The sequence below is a fragment of the Aulonocara stuartgranti genome (assembly GCF_965226115.1).
Source record: "Aulonocara stuartgranti genome assembly, chromosome: 7".
In the NCBI taxonomy this organism is placed as follows: domain Eukaryota; kingdom Metazoa; phylum Chordata; class Actinopteri; order Cichliformes; family Cichlidae; genus Aulonocara; species Aulonocara stuartgranti.
This window is the reverse complement of record NC_138945.1, coordinates 45,602,325-45,627,883: the sequence shown is the minus strand read 5'-3', so window position 1 is coordinate 45,627,883 and position 25,559 is coordinate 45,602,325. Positions and strand designations below refer to the sequence as shown.

The 25,559-nt window shown below is 43.3% G+C and overlaps 1 protein-coding gene across 7 annotated transcripts in view; it reads right to left on the bottom strand.

Moving 5' to 3' along the window:
- Window positions 1-235: 235 nt before the first annotated feature.
- Window positions 236-25,559, bottom strand: part of LOC309710068 (uncharacterized protein) — a 53,809-nt gene continuing 28,485 nt past the window's right edge. For 4 of the 7 annotated variants that reach the window (XM_082539241.1, XM_082539240.1, XM_082539239.1 and 1 more), the window contains 4 exons: window positions 17,876-18,016; window positions 15,382-16,729; window positions 14,756-15,036; window positions 11,769-14,318 (listed from right to left, as the gene is read on the bottom strand). In XM_082539241.1, the coding sequence (XP_082395367.1) occupies window positions 13,800-14,318; window positions 14,756-15,036; window positions 15,382-15,478 (897 nt within the window). In that variant the 5' untranslated portion in view covers window positions 15,479-16,729; window positions 17,876-18,016 and the 3' untranslated portion in view covers window positions 11,769-13,799. Of the gene's footprint in view, window positions 336-7,196; window positions 7,516-7,661; window positions 7,815-11,768; window positions 14,319-14,755; window positions 15,037-15,381; window positions 16,730-17,875; window positions 18,017-19,604; window positions 19,729-25,559 lie in introns of those variants that run through there. The other 3 variants (XM_082539244.1, XM_082539245.1, XM_082539243.1) reach the window with 3 other exon arrangements.

Genomic DNA, 25,559 nt, shown 5'->3' with positions numbered 1-25,559 from the left:
TCGGATGCCCGGATAGCAACAGGAAGATTGTTCCATAAGACTGGGGCAGCTACAGCAAACGCACGGTCGCCGTGGACTTCAGCCGAGAACGAGGTTGCTCCAGAAGAAGTTGGGTAGCAGATCTAAGTGCTCTGACAAGAGTGTGTAACCTAAAAAGCTCATTGAGGTAGCGCGGCGCCAAATTATTGATAATTTTGTACGTGAAAAGTAGTATTTTAAATTGAATACAGTATTTAACTGGCAGCCAGTGCAAGCCAGCAAGAACAGAAGTGATGGAGGAAAATTTCCTGCTACCTGTCAAAAGGCGTGCCACCGCATTCTGGACAGTCTGCAATCTAAGGAGAAGGGAGGAGGAAAGGCCAATGTAATGAGAGTTGCAGTAGTCCAACCTGGAAGTCACGAATGCATGAATAAGTTTTTCCAGGTCAATATGCGAACTATAGCACTTAACCTTAGAAATGAGGCGCAGCTGATTAAAACTAGACCTCACTACGGCAGAGACTTGCTTGTCAAATTTAAATGAGCTATCCAGTAATATGCCCTGGCATAATCAGAAGAGGAGCTAGCAAAAGGCATCAGAGCAGCAAACAATTGGTCGCAAGGGATTTTACTATTGAACACCACAATCTCCATTTTCTTTTCGTTCAGGACAAGAGAATTACTCTTGAACCAATCTTTAACCTCACGCATGCATTCACGAAAATAGTGAAAAGACATAGCAAGATCATCAGTAATCTCAAAATAAATCTGTATATCATCAGCATAGCAATGAAAGGCAATATTATTGTCAGGGCTCTGTGTGCGGGCAGGCAGAGATGAGGATCCAAATGCAGGACTCGAACACAGAATTGAAACTCAAAAAAACCTCAGCTTTATTGCTGGCAGAAAAACAAACATGGAGTGAGGATGGAACACTGAGACCAAGGACACACAGGCATAATTCTGAGGGTACGACGCGACACTGAGCATGGGAAAACACAGGGCTTATATACACAGGGTAGTAACGGGGAATCGGCAACAGGAGGGAGACACAGCTGGGAGAGATCAGGGCTAACGAGACGGGGGAGCTAAGCTGCACACACTAACATAAGACAAAGACTTTCACAATAAAACAGGAAACATGAATTACTAAACAAGCATGCAGACTTTACACTGAGAGACAGACAGAATAACACATGGAATCTGAACTAAACGTGAGATATAACTGAGAACAAATCCTTAAGCACGGATAAACAGAAACAAGAAATAATAATCATCATCATCACTACGAGAAGAAAACAATCCATGAAGCAGAAATAAACCAAAACATAATAAACTCAAAATACTGGGTCCAACGGACCCAGAACCGTGACAGTACCCCCCCTCTAAGGGCTGGCTCCCGACAGCCCCAAACAAAAAAAGCACAACAAAGCACCAGGCCAGGGCGGGCGGAGGGGGTCCAGGATGGAGGGACAGGCCCAAGCAAAAAAAAAAAAACAAAAAAAAAACAAAACAAGGAGCACCAGAGTCCAAAAAACGCAGGAAAGCATATCAAAAACAAAACGAAACCAGAGCTCACCAAGAGTCTACAAAAAGTCCAGGGGGCCGACCGTGCACACGGCAACGGTGGCGACGTGCGAACAGTTCTGGAGGCCGACCGTGCGGACGGCAATGGCGGCGAGGAAGCAGTTCTGGGGGCCGACCGTGCGGATGGCAACGGCGGCGGGAATGCAAGCCTGGAGGCCGGCCACGCGGAAGGCAGTGGCGGCAACAGAAGTCCGGAGGGCGGCCACGGTGGTGATGATGCCCAACAAGCGGCCTGGCAGATGACCGACAATGTGGAGGTGGTAGGAGGGGACCCGAAGGCTGTGTGACCCCTGCAGCCCCAGGCGAAGCGGAGGTTGGATCAGATGAGGCAGAGGCTGAAGCCGAAGCTGGGCCAGGCGACGCTGAAGCGAATGCGGAGGCTGAACCAGGTGAGGCTGATGCAGAGGCGGGGCCAAACGAAGCTGGTGATGCGGGAGCTGGACCAGACGAGGATGAGGACGCGGGAGCTGGACCAGACGACGCTGAAGCGGATGCGGAGGCTGGACCCGGCGAAGCTGAAGCCGGAGCCGGACCAGGCGACGGCATGGGTGGAGACACGGAGGCTGCAGCTGGCGTGGATGGAGACACGGAGGCTGCAGCTGGCGTGGATGGAGACACGGAGGCTGCAGCTGGCGTGGATGGAGACACGGAGGACGAAGCGGAGGCTGGACCAGACGAGGACGAAGCGGAGGCTGGACCAGACGAGGACGAAGCGGAGGCTGGACCAGACGAGGATGATGAGACCGCAGCGGGCGAGGATGATGAGACCGCAGCGGGCGAGGATGATGAGACCGCAGCGGGCGAGGATGATGAGACCGCAGCGGGCGAGGATGATGAGACCGCAGCTGAAGGCTGGACGGGCTCCTCGGGCCCCCCAGCTGACGAGGCAGGCGGCTGGACGGGCTCCTCGGGCCCTCCAGCGAGAACAGTCTCAGGACCAGTGGGCACAGGGGCCCCTGGAACACACAGGACAAAACCAGCGGGCGCACGGGCCTCTGGCAGGGACAGAACAGGACCAGCGGGCGCACGGGCCTCTGGCAGGGACAGAACAGGACCAGCGGGCGCACGGGCCTCTGGCAGGGACAGAACAGGACCAGCGGGCGCACGGGCCTCTGGCAAACACATAGCAGACTTCAGCCGCCCAGAGCATTGACTCTGCTCAGGCAGTGACAGCCGGGTGCAGTCCTCAGCTGGGTTCCTAGCCTCCAGGGGTCCAGAGTAGGCTGAGGGCTGAAACTCAGCCTCTGGGGAGGCCCTGGAGCGCGTCACAGTCTCTGAACTGGCCAGCTTTTTAGGAATGATTACATTATCATGAGGTTTGTTGCTCTGCTTAGAACAAACTGATGAAACAGTTCCTTTTAGATTGATTTGACTGAGCTTGTTGTACCGGGGTAGCAAGTGACACAGGGTGCAGGGCTAGTGGCTGCTGAACAGGAGGCTGAACTGAGGGTGACTGAAACAACGGTTGGGATGAGGACGGTGGTGGAATTGGAGACTGAGCTTGAGGCCGGGCGGCTAACTGAGCTTGAGGCCGGGCGGCTAACTGAGCTTGAGGCCGGGCGGCTAACTGAGCTTGAGGCCGGGCGGCTAACTGAGCTTGAGGCCGGGCGGCTAACTGAGCTTGAGGCCGGGCGGCTAACTGAGCTTGAGGCCGGGCGGCTAACTGAGCTTGAGGCGAAAGTGGTGGTGGTGGAGTTGGTGACTGAGCTACAGGTGGCTGCCGAGCAGGGGACACTGGAGACTGAGCTACAGGTGGCTGCCGAGCAGGGGACACTGGAGACTGAGCTACAGGTGGCTGCCGAGCAGGGGACACTGGAGACTGAGCTACAGGTGGCTGCCGAGCAGGGGACACTGGAGACTGAGCTACAGGTGGCTGCCGAGCAGGGGACACTGGAGACTGAGCTACAGGTGGCTGCCGAGCAGGGGACACTGGAGACTGAGCTACAGGTGGCTGCCGAGCAGGGGACACTGGAGACTGAGCTACAGGTGGCTGCCGAGCAGGGGACACTGGAGACTGAGCTACAGGTGGCTGCCGAGCAGGGGACACTGGAGACTGAGCTACAGGTGGCTGCCGAGCAGGGGACACTGGAGACTGAGCTACAGGTGGCTGCCGAGCAGGGGACACTGGAGACTGAGCTACAGGTGGCTGCCGAGCAGGGGACACTGGAGACTGAGCTACAGGTGGCTGCCGAGCAGGGGACACTGGAGCTGAAAGCGGACGGGCAGCTGACTGAATAAACATAGCTCCAGAATAAACAGATCCAGAAGGAACAGTCTTAACTCCTGGATCTAAAAAAAACATCAGGCGCACAGTCTTCTGAACCAATGGGAAAATAGTCATTCTTAAAACGAAAACTCTTATTTTCCCGAACCGGAGAAACACGAGCTGTAGTGTTCATGTAGCTGGCGTTCGCAGCTTTGGGGGAAACAGTCTGTCTATCCCTTGACAAAAAAGGCGAATGAAGGGAGACTCTGTCACTCACCCTAGGCGGTTGTTTAAGCTGAATCCCAGGCTCCTGCTGGAGCTGTGAGTGCTGGCTGCGTGTTCGCTGCCTCCCTGTTGAAGAGGGAGCGGCGCTGGCGGAATGTGACGAGGGAGGACTCTGCTGTGGCTGCTCCTGCTGTGATGTGGAAATGCTGGGTGAGTCAGGTGGCACGATAATAATCCCTAACATCTTGTAAAAGGCTTGTGCAGGCGTGAGCTGATTGCTTGCAGGCTCGTAGTAATCCTCCCGGGACCGGCTGGAGCGTTTTCTGCGAGACCTGGGCGTCCGCGGGGAGGAAGCAGACGAGTGGGCCGAAGGGTAGGCTGCCAGCGAGGAACGGCAGCACGGAGGCCCTCCAAGCGCTAGCCGAGTCCCGTCAAAACGGGAGCTGCGCTTCCACGGTGAGTCCGCTGAATCCATTACTGGTCGCGTCGTTCTGTCAGGGCTCTGTGTGCGGGCAGGCAGAGATGAGGATCCAAATGCAGGACTCGAACACAGAATTGAAACTCAAAAAAACCTCAGCTTTATTGCTGGCAGAAAAACAAACATGGAGTGAGGATGGAACACTGAGACCAAGGACACACAGGCATAATTCTGAGGGTACGACGCGACACTGAGCATGGGAAAACACAGGGCTTATATACACAGGGTAGTAACGGGGAATCGGCAACAGGAGGGAGACACAGCTGGGAGAGATCAGGGCTAACGAGACGGGGGAGCTAAGCTGCACACACTAACATAAGACAAAGACTTTCACAATAAAACAGGAAACATGAATTACTAAACAAGCATGCAGACTTTACACTGAGAGACAGACAGAATAACACATGGAATCTGAACTAAACTAAACGTGAGATATAACTGAGAACAAATCCTTAAGCACGGATAAACAGAAACAAGAAATAATAATCATCATCATCATCACTACGAGAAGAAAACAATCCATGAAGCAGAAATAAACCAAAACATAATAAACTCAAAATACTGGGTCCAACGGACCCAGAACCGTGACAATTATACTTCTCAAAAATACTTCTCATAAAACCATCATTACATTTTTGTGTTGTCAGCACTAAGCACTCTAGTTAGTTAGTAAGTTACTTAGGAAGGAAAGTAGATAGATAGGTGAGCTAATCTTATGCTAGATTTTCTGGTATTCTTGGGCAACATTTTGCTCTGAAGCTCAAGCCAGCTCTATGTTGTTCATGTTGCATTTTAACTCTGGACTTTTTACAACTTACTTATTTCAAAAATGTTAATTGTAGCACCTTCAATGTGTCAAGAGGCAAAAATGTAGGCTCCTCTATGAGTTGTGTAAGTTAAAGCACATATGAGAATACCCATTCATTTTCCAGGTTGGGTGGATGTTATCATGGTTCTCACAATAATTTGTGAGAACTACAGTGTACTGAATTATTAAAACTGGCACTTTAAACTTAAGCCTTTTCTTCATAAATCACAATCTGCTGTCACATTTTATCGACCAAATTATACATCAAACACACCATCATCGCAACAGTGCTATTGTAAATGCTTCTTGTTATCTCAGTAGACTAAACAAGCCAGACTACAAAAACCTGTTTGACCATAAACCCCCAGTGCACAGACTCTCCCCTCCCCTCAGTACAGCATTCACACTACACTGGGCTCCACTCTTCAGCAACTCTTTTGAAGTCATCCCCTGCAGCTCTCCACCATTAGACACCCTTCCATCTGCCACAGCTACTTCATTATCAACCTACTGCTGCTGCCATAATCGGAAAGAGAACAGCATGCCAGTGTAGGAATGCTGCTTCCTGAACTGAACCCCGCTCATTCCCAGTCCAGCAATTAGCTGTGAGCCCTTACTGACATGAAATATTCCAATAACTTGTTCCTCCTCACCTCTCACAAGATTATTTAGTTTTACAAGATGGCCCACAATTGCACATAGGCTCCAAAGAAAACATTTTGTTTGACTTGTTTGTTTTTGATTTTGACCGTGAGTAACCACAAAAGTTAGCCATCTACAATGGCCATTTTCCTAACTGCACCTTGGGTAGTCACCAACTGACCTATAACTCTGTATATTTGTTCATTTACTCACACATGTAAGGCTCATTTGTTGGAAATTCAACTACAGTGGTAACAGAGCATTCGAGTCTGACTTTCAGTTGTATTTCTTGGTGCCAGAGGACATCAAAAAGAAGCTAAATCAAATAAAAAGACCTGAAACCGGATATACTCTGAAGCCTAAAAGACAGTGTACCTTCTGAAACTGGCAATGTTCCTGTGCTCTCTGCTGGGGTGAACTTGTAATATTAAAAGGAAGGCTTTCTTGGAACATACATTTACACACCTGAACCTTTCCCAAATGAAAGTTTTTATTTTCCAATGAATCATCTTGATGTTTCAAGTGAGCACTCCCCCATTAAAGCACACACAACATCTGTTTCTAGACCAAAAAAAGAATTAGTATGCCATTTAGCATTGGCATTCAATATACTGTTCCTGTCTTTTTGTGTTTTATATGAAGGACTGTAAACATACAGATAGCCTGTGGCTTTGTGGTTCCCCTCTCCTCTACCTAATTTAGTTACTTCCTTTCAAAGTGGCAGTAAAATGAGCTGTATTCCTCACTATCCCTCTGGTTTTTTGTAGTGCCAGACAGCAAGATCAAGTTTAGGTCAGCCAGGTTCTTGTTTGCATGTGATTGGGGGGCCTGTTTCTGCTGCTGCTCCAGACACTTAATGTAAATGTTACACAGATATGTGCTGATTAGTGAATGATCACATGCTGAGATGCTTTGAAGTTGCTTTAAAATGTGAACAGTACACAAGATTTGTATAAGGAAACGATGAGAGTTGATTTTCTATAACTCTATTTTATGAAGCTATAAGGTCAGATATCAAACAGAGTTTAGGTCTACGAGGTCAGTGGTGCTGCAAAATAAAACTTATTATTTGCATATTATAGTTGTAGTACTCAAATAGAATACATTAACTATATTCTTTGAACAATAATTTAACATTTTAAAACAATAATGAATCAGAAAAGGAGAAGCAGGGAATTACAAATAAATATTACAAATATATTCAAATAAACTAAAATTAATACATAAATAAAATAAATACAATAAATTACTCTGGAGTAGTATCATCACCACAGTGCTGGTTTGACTGTGATGTCATTCAGCACATGGTTCAGCATCAGTTGCTCAAGAATAGGGTCACAGCTCGGTCATCGTGACACTACACTAAAAAGATAAATCAAGTTAGTTGTCACTGTTTGCTGAGAATAACCAACACTCTTTCCTGACTCCACTCTCCTCACCACCTGAACCAAAGTATTGCACCACTTGTCAAGGTTCCGACCTGGACTCAGCAGGTTTATATCAGGCTTGGAGGTAAACACACGTTCATGGAAAGCAGTTATTTTAGATGTAAGCTTGTGGGGGGCAGGCAGAAAGTCCACAGATTTCACTCTAAAGTGAAAAAAACAAAGATGGTCTGTTACAGAATTCATTTTCTCAGGGAACCTCAGCACTAGAAGTATCTACGCAAAAGAGAAAAGAACCAGTAATTCAAATGAGCAGCGCAAACACAGAAAATGTGAGTCAAACAACACTACCGCAGTAAGTCTGGCATCAACTGAACAAGTCCTTTAGCCTTAAGTAGCAGGGAGGTAACATCCAGTTCCACACAGGTGAGTTAACTGCAGCTTCAACAACAGCTTCCAGGTGCATCAGCCAAGAGGGCGGGAAAGCATTGAGAAACCTAGCCTCTGAAACAAACATGCACAAACACAAACAGGTCAGGGAGACAGACAGAAAATGGCAGGTGAACACAGAAGCTGCCATGTTTTCAAAAACACTTTAAGGATCCATATTTAGAGTATTTTTTGCCGTTTTTACTCACTGAAGCACACAATTGATATTCAAATATGAAAAATCAAAGCACTCTCAAGCGCAGGTAATCAAATCATAAAACTCCTTCAGTGGGAGACTGCGGCACCCACGGTGTGGGACGGAGAGATTTCGCAGGTCTTTCCTCCCCACTGCTGTCAGACTCCATAATAAAGACTTTAACTGATCAAGCACACACATCCATACATATGCAATAATACTAAGTGCAATAATCCTTTCTGTCATCGTTGTATTTTTACTCAGTTGTATATAGTATTTGTATTTGTATTCTATTTTTATCTTATTGTATATTTATTTTATTTTATTCTACTGTATATAGTATTTTATTTTATTCTATTCTGTACAGTTGTGTACTGTATTTATTCTTATTGTATTCTAATTTTTGCCTCATAACTTTTGCACTGTCCACTTCCTGCTGTGACAAAACAAATTTCCCACGTGTGGGACTAATAAAGGTTATCTTATCTTATCTTATCTTATCTTAAAACATAAATGAGACTAGCGCTACTTTTAAAATGTCTACAAATTTAAAAAAAAAAAAAAGCCCCATCTGACCAATCAGAGGCATGATTTAAAATAGCTTTTGCCTGTGAAACTCTGAAAAAGTTTCCTCTTGCTATATAAGAAATGAACATGTAAATGACAGCTGTGTTGAATTTTTTGATAAAAGTATTCATAAAAATATGCAGCATGAAAGGACTAGAGGGACTGAGAGATGCCTCAGGCTACGTCCACACTAATGCGTTTTTGTTTGAAAACACGTCGTTTCCTCTCCGTTTTGACATCCCGTCCACACTGAAACGGCGTTTTTAAACATGCTCCAGATAGCTTTTCTTCAAATTCTTTAATTCTCACTCCTTTTACTTCTGTGTTACTCGCAGCAACAACTTGACCTCATTGTTAGTCCATTTTAAAACATCGGTGCTTTCCTCTGCATTTTGCTGCAACGTTTCAAAAAGCCGGAAAGTAAATAAGCGCCACACAGAAATGAGGTAGGCTGAAGCTTCTTGCGTTTTACGCATGCGCAGTACTGGAACATAAGCTTTTTCGGCCATTTCAATGTGGATGCACAAGTCTCTGAAAACGACTGAAAACGCTAGTGTGGACTCGGAGCACACGAAACAAAAAAACTAGTATCCATAACTCGAAATTTCGAGTTATTTTTTCAAAATTTCGACTTATTAACTCAAAATTTTGAGAAATATAACTCAAAATTTCGAGTTACTTTTCTCAAAATTTCGAGTTAGCTCTGCCAATCAAAAATCTGCGTGAATGAGGTCACTTTCTTGTTACCCAGAAGCTTCCGGGTAACAAGGAAATGATGTCATTCATCATTACTGATTGGCAGTGCTAACTCAAAATTTCGAGTTACTTTTCTCAAAATCTTGAGTTAATAAGTCGAAATTTTGAGTTAATAAATCGAAATTTCGAGTTAATATGTTGAAATTTCGAGAAAGTAACTTGAAATTTCGAGAAAATAACTTGGAATTTTGAGTTATGGATCCTTTTTTTTTTTTTTTTTTAGTGGCGGAAACGGGCTTCCATAGTTTACAGACGAAAACACCTTTTCAAATCTGTCCGAGCTAGTGTGAACGCAGCCTCAGATCTGCAGAAAGTTTCATCACTGTCATGCATCGTCAAAATCCAAAGACCCACAAATACATTTTACTTTACAGTTTACAACTCAACTTGTGCATATATATATAGTATGTGTAAGTCATTTAGCCCTTTAAAATATGGAGTTTAGAGCTGCTGTGCTGATTTATTATTATCACCGTTTGCCCTTTTTAAACTGTTGATTTGGTAAAGCCATTTTTGGAGTTGATATGATGATGAAGAGCTGCTGTACAAACTACTCGATTAGAAACCTTAATTTCTATTAAATAATTAATTTATTTCTTTGCACAAATGATTGGAGGAAAAAGTACATACCCAGCAAAAAAACAAAACAAGTAGTTTTTTGTTTGAGTTTACAGGAACAGGAGGCGTGATACAGCAGGAAGCATGGCCCCTGAGTCTCAGCAAGTAAGTGCGAATGTGACAAAAGAAGAAGAGACAGGAAGCCACATGCTGCTCCACTTTTCAGAGGAAGAATACTGGCTTACTGTGCATGAGAGGTTGGTGTGAGTGAGCAAGAGTGTGGTCTTCATTTGTCAACACCTCTCTTCCTGACTGTGTCAGGGAACTCAGTGTGATATGGTATCTCCCAACAAACTCACTTCCACCTACACTCCATATATTCCTTGAGGTGAAACCTCTGTTTTCTCTCCAACTATCCTCTTCCACACAGCCAAGAATTTACAGCCTCCAACACTTGAGAGCGAAATAACAGGAACTGTTAAAATATCATTGGCTGTTTTGTGATCCAATGTGCGCCTTGATCCCGGGCTGTTTCTGAAGGGAGTAACATGGAGGAATAAAAACAAGATAAGTACTATTCCGTGTGTGTCTGAGACACTGTTTCCAGCTTTGTAAGAAAGAACATTTATAACCCTGTCACATAAACTTAAATAGGCGAGACTCTATTGAGCTCCTCTCAGCCGTGACAGAGAAACCAGCATCCTTATCTGCCTCCCTAACTCCTTCTGTCTGTCATCTCAAAAGCTGACCTCTTAAACCCCTGGTGACCCCCACCAGTGGCAGACTGAATGAACCATAGGAAATATGTTGCCTCACAGGAAGCCGCTACAACTCCCTGTTGTGTACAGGGGAATGTGATGCTTTTTTTACACCATTTGACCTGGTGCTCTCATCAGCACTGACGTGTTACCTCTGCTAACGTTAGAATATGGGAGCACTGCAACCACTTATGTTATTTCAACGTACACACCCTGTCTTCCTGTTTCACTTGTTTGCCATATTCTTTTCTCTGGAGAAGAATATAGCAAATATTTCAGCCAATTCACTGAGTTGCAAATTATCAGAATATTAAAGTGTATTTATTTGACTTATATTATAGCTAAAGATTTTAATTCCTGGATTGTTGTTGATTTAGAAAATATTTGTACCCCTTCAAATTTTGCTCACTTTTTCATTTAGAAAAAGCTAAATGGAGAAAAGCATTTCTCCCTATCTCTCAATACTTGGTCGTTAAAAAAATGAACAGACTTTTAAATTTCAAAATGTAACCATTTGTAGCCCCTCAGTAGCATTGCTGCTTTGGACCTCTACAGACTTAGACTGGATGACTTATTCAATTCCTTTTGAAAAATCCCTCAAATCTTTTTGGAAAAGATTCAAAAAGATTTGAATTGAAAATCTTTTTGAATCTTTTTCAAACTTTATAGATTGAAAAGATCTCAGCTGTGTATATCAGCCAGGCATTTTCCTGAAGCCACTGCAGTATTGTCTTTGACTATATACTGTGCTGAAAGGTGAATCATCTCCAGTTCTAAAGCTCTATGGAGTTCTCAGTGAACAAGGACAACTTAGGTCCAACTCTAGGATGTGTCGTTGTGACTTTATATTTATTTTATTTTATATTTATTGACTCATTGTGCTTCTGATAGCACAACTTTAGAAATAGATCAAATTTTAAAAAGATCCACTCCCATCAGTAACATTATCCAATTATAAAGCTCTGCAGCTAATAAAAATCCATGACTTTTCATGCTAACAGCAGGTTTTATCCAGGCTGAGTAACACAGGGTAGAATAACCCAATCGTGAAGTATCCAAAGTCAAGCTACCAGCCAATTACCTACCTCTTCATGACATGGAAGCTCCTCTCAGGTTTCACTGCAACCAAGCTGATCAGGCACATGAGTCAATACACAAGCACAGCTCAGAAGGACATTGGGAATAACACTAAAAGGCAAAAACACCAGCCCCTGGTTAATAGAGCAGTACACCAGGACTAAGATCAGGAAAATCAACCTTAGTCCTGCCTGCAATGACTACAAGAAAGCCTCCAGCTCATTGTCCCACACATGGATACTAGAATGCTTGGTACTGTACAAGGCTAACAGTGCATTAATAACATTTATCGGGAACTCAGTGGGACTGTGGAAAACGACATTAGATGGCTGCTCTAAGGCAATCGGACCATCAAGTGCCTGACCAGGATTCCCAGCAATGATATCAAGATATTACTTTGACGAGATAAGTGTGGCCAAATGGTTGCAAAGAGAGGGATGGTGATGTGGAGTGAATGTGTGGAATTGCTAGAAGGCAAAATGGTAGACGTAAAACAGCTACAAGTACCCGAGTTTCCCACAGGCCAATGGGAATCATGATAAAGATGCACAAAGGCCACAGCCAAATACCTCCAGAAGGCAGGCTTGTACTAAGAGGTCAGCTGGTATAAGACCTAACACCTGCGCCTGCATTAACACATATGCCATTTAGCCATCAGATACCCAGATTCAGTTCAATTCAATTTTTGAATTCAGTTTTATTTATATAGCGCCAAATCACGACAACAGTTGCCTCAAGGCACATTATGTTGTAAGGTAAAGACCCTACAATAATACAAAGTAACAAACAGAAGAGTAATAAGTTAGCTACTGGAGGAGATAAGTCCCGCTAATGTTAATACAGGCTCTGTGAGCATAGAGAAAGAGGGAGAGTGAGGATTACTTAGTTTCAGACTCACAAACAAACAAGTAGCATATGTGAATGCATCAGAGACACTCATACCAACCCCTAGGGGGTGACACGCACACTGTTTGACTCTACTGAAATTGCTAGCCATATTACATCTTTTCAACAGAGCCCAAATTAGTTAAGAACAGTATGTTCAGTCTACTTGTCATATGGACAGAATGTTGGCTATTGTGATAAATGTCAATTTCCAATGATTTGTGCATGAGATGTACAAGTGGCTCTTTATGGCCTGAGTATGTCCTTCACTGTAAAATCTAATATTGTGTTTAATTAAAAATATTAAATAGGCTGAACTCAATTTTTATTTTTATAAACTTGAAAAGCAGAAATTTTTAAAAACTGTTTTTGTTGATATGTATTTATTGGTCTCTGCTTTTGATTTGCCTTGCTGAAATATGTGAAATATGAGGACATGGACAAGCATGTGACCAGAAAAGACATTTCTGGCACAAGCTTGTGTTTGCGTTTGCTCACAAGCTTGTAGAGTAGATCAGTTCACACCATATATGTATGCAAATAAATATCGAGGTTGTACCATATTTCCTCTGGCGCGGGGGGGTAAAAAGAGCAGGGAATGGAAAACGATGGCTCACTATTCTGCATTGTCCTGCTCTAATCCCCCCTATTTCACAGAATAAAAAAAGAAAAGAAAAACATTTGACACCTTTCACAGGCTTGGCCAACACTTCCAGTTCCTCCTACACACTTAAGGTTACACAAACTCACACAACACTTGGAACATTCACAGGTTTCAAGTGTTTCCTTACTCTGTTCTCTCAGCATGAAATCAGCTTTTCATTAAAGGTTGGGGGTTCTTGTCAGTCACAGCCCCACTTCTCCCCCACCTCATCTCTTTCATCCATTCTTTATGGCTCCTCCTCCTTTTGGCACCCCATACGGCCTTTGTAAAAATTCATGCCCTGTGCCTAGCAAGGAAGTGGGGTTACATAGATCTTGTAGCAATAAAGAATACAATAAGATTTGATCAAACTTCTTTTTGTTTCCTGTAGCTAACTAGACAATCTGTAATTTACAGGCTCATGAACTCATGAATGAAATATTAAAATTGGAAAAAAAACCTATACTTTAATCTTAATAACTGTACAGTACTCTGTTTTTGTAACTATTGTCCATGATGTAAATATTTTTTCTGTAAAAGTTGTGTGTGTTTCTGTTCTGTGTCCTGTTCTATTTGTATACGTGCTTTTATTCTGCTGCTGTCACAAACAGGACTATGGACTATGCGTCCATAGCATGGAGCAGGGACGGCTGATCCTGAGCATGATGCTCATACACTCTCCACCTCCAAGCAGAGAAAAACTCCTCTATCGGATTGAGGAAAGGAGAGTAAGGTGGTAGGAACCCCATGACCATCCTTGGATGCATTGCAAACCACCCCCTGATGAGTGGGCTATGGTGGAAATTGACGTTGTCCCACACAATTACATAAATGGGTAGGTGAGGCCCTATGAGACCTCTCTCATTTTCAGGGATAAAATTGGTATAAAGGCAATCCAAGAAGATGAGGAGCTTGTGTGTGTTGTATGGGCCAAGACTGGGGATGCGACTGGCCACACCATTTTCAGAAATGGCAGCACACATAGTTATATTGCCCCCTCGCTGACCTGGGACATCCACTGTGGCCCGGTGGCCAATAATATTACGGCCACGTCTTCGGCCCTTGGCCAGGTTGAAGCCAGCTTCATCCACGAACACCAGGATGTGAGGGGTCTCATGTCCTTCCAATGCCATTATTCTCTAAAATAGAGTAAAGAACATAAAATCAGTCATACAGAAGAGTCATATACTACAGTTAGACAATTACATGTTCTCCCCAACAGGTTCAATATACTACAGGCCACTACTCCAGTGGTTCTAAACTAGTGATAGGCCTGAGGAAGTACTGCAGGGGTATTTGATAGAAAGGGGAGTGGGAAATACTGATGACTTACTGAGATGTTACAGTAAAACCTACAGTATTAGATAGATTTGATTGGGAGACAACAAAATAAGGATTATAATGAGAATCGTATCATACAGTAAACTGCAGTTTTCTGTTGAAATTGTTGAAGTCAGATGAAGCAAATACTGATTCTGAAATCAGGTAAAGGAGGTATTGAAACCAAATAAGTGAACTACTGCTTACTGTGATTACAGGTAAGGTTATAATGAGAGACAACCAGTAACTGACTTACATTTACATACTGGTAGCGCAGCTCCTTCACTCTGTCAGAGTTCCTCTCAAATGGTACCCTGTAGATTTGTTTCATTGTCATCTGATGCTTCTTCAAAACCCGGTTTATTGTGGAGAAGCTTATTGTGTTTATATTCTGGAATATATGATTGTCCTGAAGGATGGCATCACGGATCTGTCTCAATGTGATGGCATTATTTGCCATCACCATGTTACAAATCTCTTTCCTGTTGTTCATTGAGCAGTTTTCCTCTGCCACCCACGTGAGGTTGTCGTCCAATCCTACACAAAGAACAGAATACAGTTAGTTACCAGTGTAATTGTATTATTGTTTTACTCAGAGTAACTTCACCACAATCCTAATGCAACATTGCACAGTGACTGGAATACTACTCTAAACTGTATAAATTATGTAATTCCATAGTTTACAGTAATTTGTTCAATATATTTCTTATCATATTTAGTATCACAACATTCCACTAGTCCTCTCCACCTGCTAGTATAGACCTACTACTGTAGGCAGATGCACACAAAATCTCTACAGTAAGTTATACATTTTTTGCCTCACACACAGTGCCCTGTCCTATACAACATATAACTCCATCATAGATTACATAGAGTACATACCTGTTTTCCCTGCGAAAGGTTTGGATGATGGAGGAGACTGTAGAGCGAGGCACATTAGGCTGCACTCGACGACCTGCCTCTGCCATTGTGAGGCCATGGTTTATGACATGGTCTATAATTGTGGCCCGAATTTCATTCGGGACAGCACAGTGTCTTCGCGCACCTCGGCCTCTTCCCCCTATTCCTCCACCACGCATTCTCAGTCCTCCTCCTATTCTTCTTCTTCTTCCTCCTCTTCCTTGAGGAAGAGCTTCCCCTTGTCCGTTTGCTTGGCCTTGTCTATCCATGTTCAGAGATCGGACTGGCTGTGGTCAAGCTCTATATATCTGTGTTTGGCAGCACACAATCATGGAACACACCTGTGTGTGACACTCCCCCTTCGTTAGTCTAGTTTCACCTGACTGTCAATGACTGTCATCAATTTATCAAATATTCAAAGAAATTCATATATGGTATTCATGGTATTATGTTCTTGACCAATTTTGACAATTGAACAGACAGTTGTGCATGCGAGTACTTATACAATGAAATCATGCTGACATGTTTTGGGGGGAATGATCATTAGACTGAGAATCAACTAATCAGTTTAGATCTACAAGATCTATTCATTTGGAAAATGTGCTAAATGTGGGCTAACTGTATAACTGTAGGCTACTTGTACTTAATCATTTGCAAAGATGCACTGAGACAATTGAGACATTTACTAAGGCATTTGCCATTTGATAAAATGAATGAGAAATGCCATTCTGTTGTGAACATTTGCCAAGAGGTTTGGAGGTTTGTCCATGTTATTTTGAGAATGTAATTTCTGTTTCAAGAAATGAGCCAAACCAATGGAGAAAAACTGTAATCACATGATTATTGTGAATATGCATCTTGATGCATGCCCAATTATCCAAGTAAGGATATCACAGAAAGTTAATTCTGTTGATCCGGATGTAGCGTCTTCAAGTGTGACAAACTCTTTTAAATTCAGTCTCCCATTTTAAAACACTGAAGGTGTTTTGTTGTTTTACATAAATGTAAAATTGAGTTCCTGCTTATTTGACCCCCTCAGTAATTAACATTATCCTGCTATTTTCACATCTTCTCCAGTGGGCGTGGTAGTTTTTGCAGGTGACGTGTGACCTCAACGACCTTTTGACTGACTCCATCCCCCATCCCCTACTCATGTGGAAAGAATTTATTTTCAGCTTCTTAGTTCCTTTTCACTGCCCCTTTCTCCTGCAGACCCACCCTTTCTATGCTTCCTCCTGGGGCACTGAGAGTGCAGCTGTTGCTCTCAGCCCTCTATTATCCACCCGGAAGGGGTGAGTAGGCCAGGGCAGAGGAGGGTAGAGGACTAGAGCTGTGGAAGGAAAAAAAAGAAATTCAAAAAAATGCAGAGGAAAGTATGAGATGATATGTTCACATTTCTGGGAAGCAGTGGGTGTAGTCCTGGATTACTTGAACAGGTGTTACCCCAGTTTCTTTTATGCTTTGCTCTCCTCTGCTTCCTTAGAAAAACAATAAAATATGCTGGAGTAAAATCCTACAAATGTAATGGATAAAAAGGGGAAACCATTCACTTTGCCTGCAATTTTGGAACAGTGTTATATATATATATCACTTGTTTCCGTAGTGACACAAAATAAAATTCAGCTTTTGTGTAATAAACCATATGTTCAGAATTAACTTCCTTTTTTACTGTAAATCGTTATTACTGTGCTTAATATTTAACATACCACTACAATAACCCAACCTTTTTTAGTTAAAACATTAACTATCCAAATCATACTTTATACATCACTGTTAAATACTTGGATACAACAATATCAAGTATCTTTGAAGTCTTTGAAGTCCGTTTTTTAATAATAAACATTAAAAACAACCTGTACCTTCTGTCTTTATTATAGTAAGTAACTATAAGCACAAGTAATCAATATTAGTAATGAATTTAGATGAAATGGTTGTCAAGTTAGTATAGGTAGACTTTTTGATAAAAAGTAAGGAGGTAATGTCATTAAAGTGTCTTAAAAATGAAGAAAAATACTACTTTAAATTCAGGAACTCTGTGAAAAGTGACATATTTGGAGTCATTTTGGAAGGAAAACGTGACTGGCACACACTGTGCATACAGGCGACATGGGGGTTATGCTGCAGAAGCTTCAGGGAAGACAGTTTTCTTTGAAAAAGTCTTAAACTTCTTTAAACACATCCTGGAACTCGTGAAATCTGTTGGTAACTTTCTGGTTTTGCAGATTCATGTAAACCACAATTCTTCTCAGTGGAGAATAAAAATGTGAACATTTCATAGTCAATTTTTAAAAAGCAATCTTTAACCAATAGCTTGATTTTGGCTTTAAACAGAAAAGGAGGAGAGAAAGAGAGAAAAGGAATACTGTATGACTTCTAACAGTTCACTCTTCGGTCAACCAGTTACTCCATTAAAACATAAAGTTGGTGACAGCAGGCTAGTGTGACTGATATTCACTCCACTAACCAGCTACTTTACCTTGACCAGAAGGAAGCCACCATGTAAACTGAACTCTGTTCCCCCATCAGTCAGTTGACTCACTCGCCATCCTATCCATCTCACTCCTCAGGATCAATTTGGCTGAGTTGAATGGGGGGTCAAGGCAATTTAATGCTCCTCCTGCATTGTAAAACAGGAGAGGAAGGGGTCAGGGACAGGCAGGTGGCAGTCAACTTTGTGTGGGCTGTCTGCATTCCTCTGTGTAAGTGTGTGCATGCTGGGTGATTGGAGGCAAGAGGGTTGACAGGAAGCAGACCACTGCCAGTGGTAAACGCCATCATAAAATGGATTGTTTTGTGTGTGGGACAGTGTGTCTGTACATTTGTGTTAGAGAGTCAGATTCCTCCAGCTCTGAGAGTGAGAACTTGTTTTTGATTTGGGAATAATAGTCAAAAGTCTTAATCGTGCTGCAGTCCAGTTAGAAAATTGGAGCTTAACCAATTGGCACCACAATCTTTAATAATTAGGGCCAGAGGCTTTTCTCTTCTTCTCTTTACTGTTAGAGACATATGTCAAAATGGTCATAATTCTGTGACTGCACTTAGTAACACCAGACATAGTAACACTTGCTTATCACTTTCAACCTAGTAAGTCCACTAGGCTGGACTATAGATTGGTTTTGTGACCCTTAGGAGAAAGTGATCCAGATGATCTTTCAAACATTAGGTAAACATGTTAAGATTAATGAAAGCAACTGATATGTCTGAAATGCGTTCAATACATTGCTGATCAGAATTTTTGGAGGCAAGAAAAACATAGTTAAATGTCCACATTACCTTTTAAAATGTTGTTAAAAAGCAGAAATTCTTGCACAAATTGACAGTTAAACTGGGGAGCTACATGAAATATACTGGCCGATACATGTCTGCACAATACTCTAAAGTTATCCACTGAGGGTTTTTTGTTTGTTTGTTTGTCTTGTTTTTAATAAATGTTAATTTTCTTATTTATTACACTGACTGGTCTTGAAATTTTCACAAAGATAAAACTAAGTGATAAAGATAAAATAAACCTAAACATTCCACTGGCAACTTGATGGATGTTTATAGAATTAGAACTTACCTAGTATTCACTAATTTACATTAATTAAAAATATTATTTATGTTATAATGAAGCTCTGTATCTTTGGATATCGTATGAACTTCAAATCACATTTACATCTTTGGTATTGTGGTTGTTGTTGTCTATGTTGTCTAGATGAGTTTCAGTAGGTAAGAAGGCTCTGGATTCAAATCCACCAGCCAGCCAGAGCTTTTCTGTGTGGAGTTAGCATGTTCTCCCTGTGTCTGCATGAGTTCTCACTGAACACCTTTGATCCCACTATAAAAAGACATGGAAATTAGATGATTTGGTGATTATAAATTAAGCATAGATGTGAATGTGAGTGTGAAAGCTGGTCGCCTTGTGCTAGCAGTAGTGACCTATTCAGGGTGGACCTTCACTCCACCATCAAGTGAAGTAGTTAGGAGAATGAATGCATGAATGAATGAGTTTCCAGTATATTAACAGCAAATTTAAATATATACTTTTTGAGGATGCTATATTATTTGCATGCAGATTTTGCAAGTGTGTATTTTAGTCAGTAGTGTTGGTTTCCAGGGAGCAAGGAAGCAATGAGGGGCTGGCCTTCTGGGGTTTCATAGCAATCACCAGTTCAGGTATGAACATAACATCCTACACAGTGCAAAAATTCACAAAAGAGCCTAACCTTAACCAAGCTGGATTAAGGTCTCTTGTCTTTATTTCTGTTGCCTGTTGCCATTTTCCTTTCACAGGGTCACCAGATAACATGTGGGGGTTGGGAAGTTCACATCCACCAGCAAACATCAGCGCTGCAGACAAACGCATGATTTCTGAGCCATTGTTGTTTCCTAGTGTGACAGATGGCTCTACCCACTTACTTCCCCTTTACTGGATATTTATTATCTTGTCATATGGCTGCTACATGACTGCTACACGGTCTGACTCACGATTCTCCGTTTTCTATTAACCAGATGTTAAATAGATAGACTGGCATAAAGGGTTGTAAATGGGAGAAACAGCTAGTCTCGTTAATGTGTACACCTTTAAACCGCAAACTGCAACAAACATTTTTTTAACCTTTTTAAGCTACGGTGTATAATACTAATGATTATAGGTTATTGAAGGAGTACTGAAGTTTGAAGAGAGCTCAGCTAGTTGTTTAACCTTCCTCCTTGTTTGTATGATAAGTTAGTTTAGCTTATCTCTCAAAATGTTAACCAGTTTTGTTTATAGAGGTAGTTATTAGAGCAAAGTCCTGCTTATGTAGCAGACACTGCATGCAAAACCAATGCAAAGAAGAACAAGTGTAGCTAAATTTCACGTGCCCTTGGCATAGAAAAGAAATTAGCCAGTTTGATTTATTTATTACCAACGAGATTAATGGTTCAATGCAAAGCTTATTAATGAGCATCAATCAGAAAAAGATCATTCTAGGTCCCTTTGCCTCCTTTTTGTGGAAGCTCAACTTGAACTAACTTGAAAAGCAGAAAACTTTTAACGGAGTCTTCATTAATCCCATGCAAACGTACACCTATCTGGAACAACCCTGACATATTACAAAACAATAATATGATTAATTTCCCAGAATGGAGTTGTAAAGGAATTAAATACTTAGAACATATATTAGAGGGAACAGAATTTATTCCATTTGACAGACTAGTTGCACAATATGGGATCAACAAGACAAGATTTTTAGAATATCAACAAATTAAATCCATAGTAAAAAAGAAATTTAACCTCAGTCAAGTTGAATTACAAACACCACTAAGTGCGGCACATTTTCTTACTCTTAAATCCCCCAAATTATTATCTAAAATATACAGAACACTTTCTAAATTAGATGAATCAATATCCCTTCCTATTGCAAAGTGGGAAGCAGATTTATCAGTCAGCTTAGACCAAAACTTCTGGTCTCAGATTTGCTTAAAAACCTTTAAATTAATTAAAAATCCCAGTCTGCAATTAATACAATACAAAATACTACATAGAGTGCACTATACAGGTCATCGGATGTTCAAGATGGGCTTTACATCTTCCAACAACTGCTCACACTGTCAAGGCAATACACCAGACAATTACATCCACGCTCTTTGGTTCTGTCCACCAGTGCAAAAGTTTTGGCGCGAGATATGTGAAGACTTATCAAAGTGTCTGAAATGTAACATTCCAACTTCCCCCTTAGTGTGTTTACTGGGCAGCTTAGATAATGTCACTTCAGAAAAGAATATAGTCCATATGATTTTCACTGCCCTATGCATAGCCAAGAAAACAGTCCTCATGAACTGGAAAAATAAAAATAATCTTAATTCTAACCAATATAGAAATTATCTATTAGATTACATTAGTCTTGATACAGCCTCTGCCACCACATCAGATCAATTGCTCTGGACTCCTTTTATCAGCTCCATCACCTAGTGGGGGTGGGGGGGTCATAATTTGGTCCCGCCTTCACTGTTGTGATTGGTGTGGGGGTAGGGACAGGCTTAGGGCGTCGGGGGGTTCCCCGGAGGCATCTTCCTTGGGGGGCTCAACCCGGGGTAGCGGTCATGTCCGGTTGGGGGCTCTGTTGGCTCTCAGGTGACTGTTTCCTCGCGGCTGCGTGCAGCGGGGCTAGGGGAGGGTCTGTGCTGACGGACGTGGGTTACTGACCTGGTAGCCTGGCTGGCCCTGGGTGGGTCCGGGATGGGCGTGAGGTTCTGGGGGCGCTCCGTCTCTGGGCTGGGGCCCGGGCCGGGCCTCGGGGGCTTGGATCCTGGTTGGTGTGTTGCCGGGGTTGTGGGCGGGTGGGTGCATGGGGGCCCGGCCCTGGAGCGGGGTGCCGCCGGTGCGTCGAACCACCTGGGGGGCTCTTCAACTGGTGGGGGAGATGGTCACATCTTGCAGGAGCTTTCCTCTCTTCAGGAACTCTCTCTGCAGGAGGGGGAGATACAGGAGAGGTGGAGGAAGATCTCAGCCTGGGCGTTTACTGTCTTATGTAGTCTGGAAGATGAGTGGATGGTGGGGTGGGTGCAGTTTTCTCTGTGGTGGGGTTGGGTGGACTGTCCCGGGCTCTGTGGGGCCGGGAGGCGCTGCTGCACTGGGCCACGGTCTGGATGGGCCTGGGCCCCCTTTCCCTGGCGGGTCGCGGAGTGTGGGAGTGCCTACTGGGGTCAGCGGGGGAGCTGGCCCCAGGGAGGGGTTACCTGCCCCTCCCTTCCTTCCCTCCCCATCTCCAGCTGCCTCTCTCTTCCCGCTCCACCACAACCACCCACACATGCAGGGCCTTGGAGTAGGGGTATGTCACCAGGGTGCAGAGGAGGCTACCCCCCCCCCCTCTGTCCCCTTCTGGCTGCCTCTGCCTCAATTTTATCCCACAACTTAGACATTCACATTATTCACACTCTCATTACACATACATATAGGATCTTGAGGGTGGGCACAATCACGGAGTCCAAATTACCATCAGGGTGTACACCTCACCCCTGGCGTCGTTGCCCACCTCTCAATTTTAAATACACTTAGACATTGAGGGCTATCAGGAGGGACTATGCGCTTACCTGCTGCTCCTTGGCAGGTAGCTCCATGCCCTCCTGGGTTTCAATTGCACCTTAGAACACACATGCATTAACACTACAATGAGCGGGTGGAGGGAGGTTTGGAGTCTTCTCCCACCCCCATTCTCTGCGGCCTGCTGGAGCGGGAGGGCTAGGTGGAGTTGGCCGTCCGACTGCGGTCTGGAGTGTGGGGCCTCCCTGCTGCTACGGAGTCGGGGTGGTCTGCCTCTCCCCACCGCAGGGAAAAGGGTAACACCACCTGGGTCTGGGTGCAGTTCCCCCCTCCAGGAGCAAGGGTACCTAGACCCGGTTTGTAGAGTACGCTTGGGGAGTGTGATCATGTGTACAGCGTCTCTTTATGTCTGTCTCCACGTTGGTTGAGTGTGGAGTGAGTGCATATGAGAGCATGAGGGGGGGAATGGATGTTTGTGTCTGTGTGTGCCTGTATGTCTGTGTCTATATGTCAGGTTGGGTATCAGACGCCACCTCTCTGGGGACACCTCAGGCCCTCCAAGGTTTGGAGGCCTATCTCCACCTACCACCACTTCCCCTGCCGGTGGCGGACTCCCTCAGGTGTCGGTGCGTTGGTGGTTCTTTGTGTCTGGGGGTGGGCGTCCAGGTACACACCGGCTCACTCCTTGGCGGCCGCTTATCGGGGCCTGGAGCCTGGGGCTCGCTAGGGCCCCTTCGGGGGTGGGGTGCCCCCGGCCTATCGGCCTGGGGCTCGGTCACTCAGGCACAGCTGGCGGAGCTCACGGGCGCTCACTGCAACTCCCCCTGGCTTCTGCTCCGCGGCTGCTGAGTGAACCCTCATCTGGGACTCTCCTCAGCTCTTTCTGGAACAGTGGCGCGGCTGCCCCTCTGTTGGTCTTCCATGGTTTCTTGTGTTCTGGGGGCCTCTGGATGTCTGGAGTTTTGATCTCCTCCATACCTGCTTCACACCCTGGAGGACGGGGCTGTGGCCCCCCCACACTCCCTAGCAGATCGTTACATGGAGAAACCTTTGGAATACAAGCGCGCTGATCCACACAGGTATGCACACGGGTGTTCACTGCTCGTAGACCCAAATTACACCTTTCTTGGCTGCTACTTCGAAGCACATCTGTCCTGCGTGCTGCACAACAACATTGAATATTTAGTATTTACTGCTGTTTACACTTAGCTAGATTAATGCGATGGTGTTGTGTTTAGTATGTTGCTTTGTTTTTTGTTTTTTTTTGTCTTTTTTTGCTTGTTTTCTATTCTTCTCTCAACAGGTGATCCAGGAGATTTTTTATTTTTTTTCTCCCCCCTTTCTCACTGTCCCTCTCCCCTTCTGTTTTTCCTTTCCTTCCTCTTTCTTTCTCCCTTTCCTATCTCTCACTCATGTCTGTCCCGTCTGTAACATCTGAAAATAAAATATAATAAATAATCAAAACAAAGATCGACCAAATGGACCAATACGGCAATGCCACGATGATCCATTTGGCAAAGTAAATCCATTGGGTATCCTTGTTGGTCTTCAGACAACAATTCTGATGGCTAAAGAACCAAATGGGACAGGCGGGAAAAAAAAAGAAAAAAAAAGAAAAAGAAAAGCAGAAATCGATTGCATTCATTTCCTCTAAGATGATTCTATATGGTGTGTGCATTTTTCTTTTCTTTCTTTTTTTTTAAAAAACTGGTCGTAGTTTTCTGGTAAGCTGATGTTACCTGAGAGCTCTTTCCATCAGCATACTGTAACAGCTCTTTGCTAAATCTGTTTAAATCCCTCTTTGCTCGATGGTTTAACATATCTGGATTCTGGCAGATGAGGTGATGCTGTTGACATAAAGAGCATATTTATTTCAGGGAGTTTCTCACCTTACACCTAAGTGTCACTCAAAGAGACAGAGCCTGAGGCTTGGTGATGGTGCCAGGCCTCAGACTTTATGCAACTTCTAAAGACAAGTAGTACATCAGAAGTTGTTTGTTCTTTGTTAAAAGTCAGGAGTCAGTGTGTCTGGTTGATGAAGATAAAGCCTCAAAATTGTAAAACTGCATTTAGGAAAATATACCTGAATTTAATTCATGGTGTGTTTGGAATCACTCTTGCACACACAGTGATATGTACATATTTGGTTACTAAGTGTAGTACATGGAAACAATGCTCAATTAAAATGTTTCCTTGAGGAATAATTTATATTTTCGCCTTTGGACAAGCTGTTCTTTTGGACATAGTCTTGTAAAACTGTGAATTTATATTACTAGAATTTGCTTTGAATTTGCAAATTCTGGCTCTTGTTTTGATCACTTTTATATTAAAAATATTTAAAATTTAAAATTCTGTAACCATTTTTGTTTTGTTTTGGGCTCCAGATGTTTTGCTCATACTTCATGCAAAATGATTTTGGCAAAACCATTTTTGCTCTCACTGGGCCTGAGTATATTTCACCCTGCAGGTACAAACAAATTATATCTGATAAGAAAACTGCATTATTCTTAACAGAAAAGTCCCATTAAAAATAGTCTATAAAAAAACATTCTAACACAAAAATATTTTTACTGCAGTAAACCTGAAGATGAGAAAAAGCTTTATGTGGTGTGTCACTTCTTAAAACAACTCAACTTCATTGGATAAGCTGAAATTATACTTTTGATACAATTTAAAACTTACAACTTCAGGAATGCAATTTTATATGTGACCCTGACCTCTGACCTTTCTCCTTCAGGAGTCAACCATCAAATATTATAAAATGAGGTAAGTAGTTAAAGTTGACTGTTGCATGACTCTTGTGGGGTAGGAGTGAAAGGCGGAAGGTGGACACAGCCTGAGTAAACATTACATTAGGCACACTAAAATATTTACAAGGCTCCATCAGCTCCTGTGCCTCCAGCCGTTGTCAAGTATCAGGGCTCTTGCCATCCGGTGTGGCCCCTCGTATTTACTAATGGACCTCCTCCCCAGGTTTAACAGGAGGAAGTTGTTAGTATTTCAGTTCTGGCTTTCCAGAATGGATAGAGAAGGGTATGCAAAGAATAACACATTTGGAAGTGTTTTATTCAAGCCTGGATTAGTGACACGAGGGAAAGAATGGCTGCATGATTCATTTTATTGCCACGTTGTTGCCATTATATGTGAAAAACTG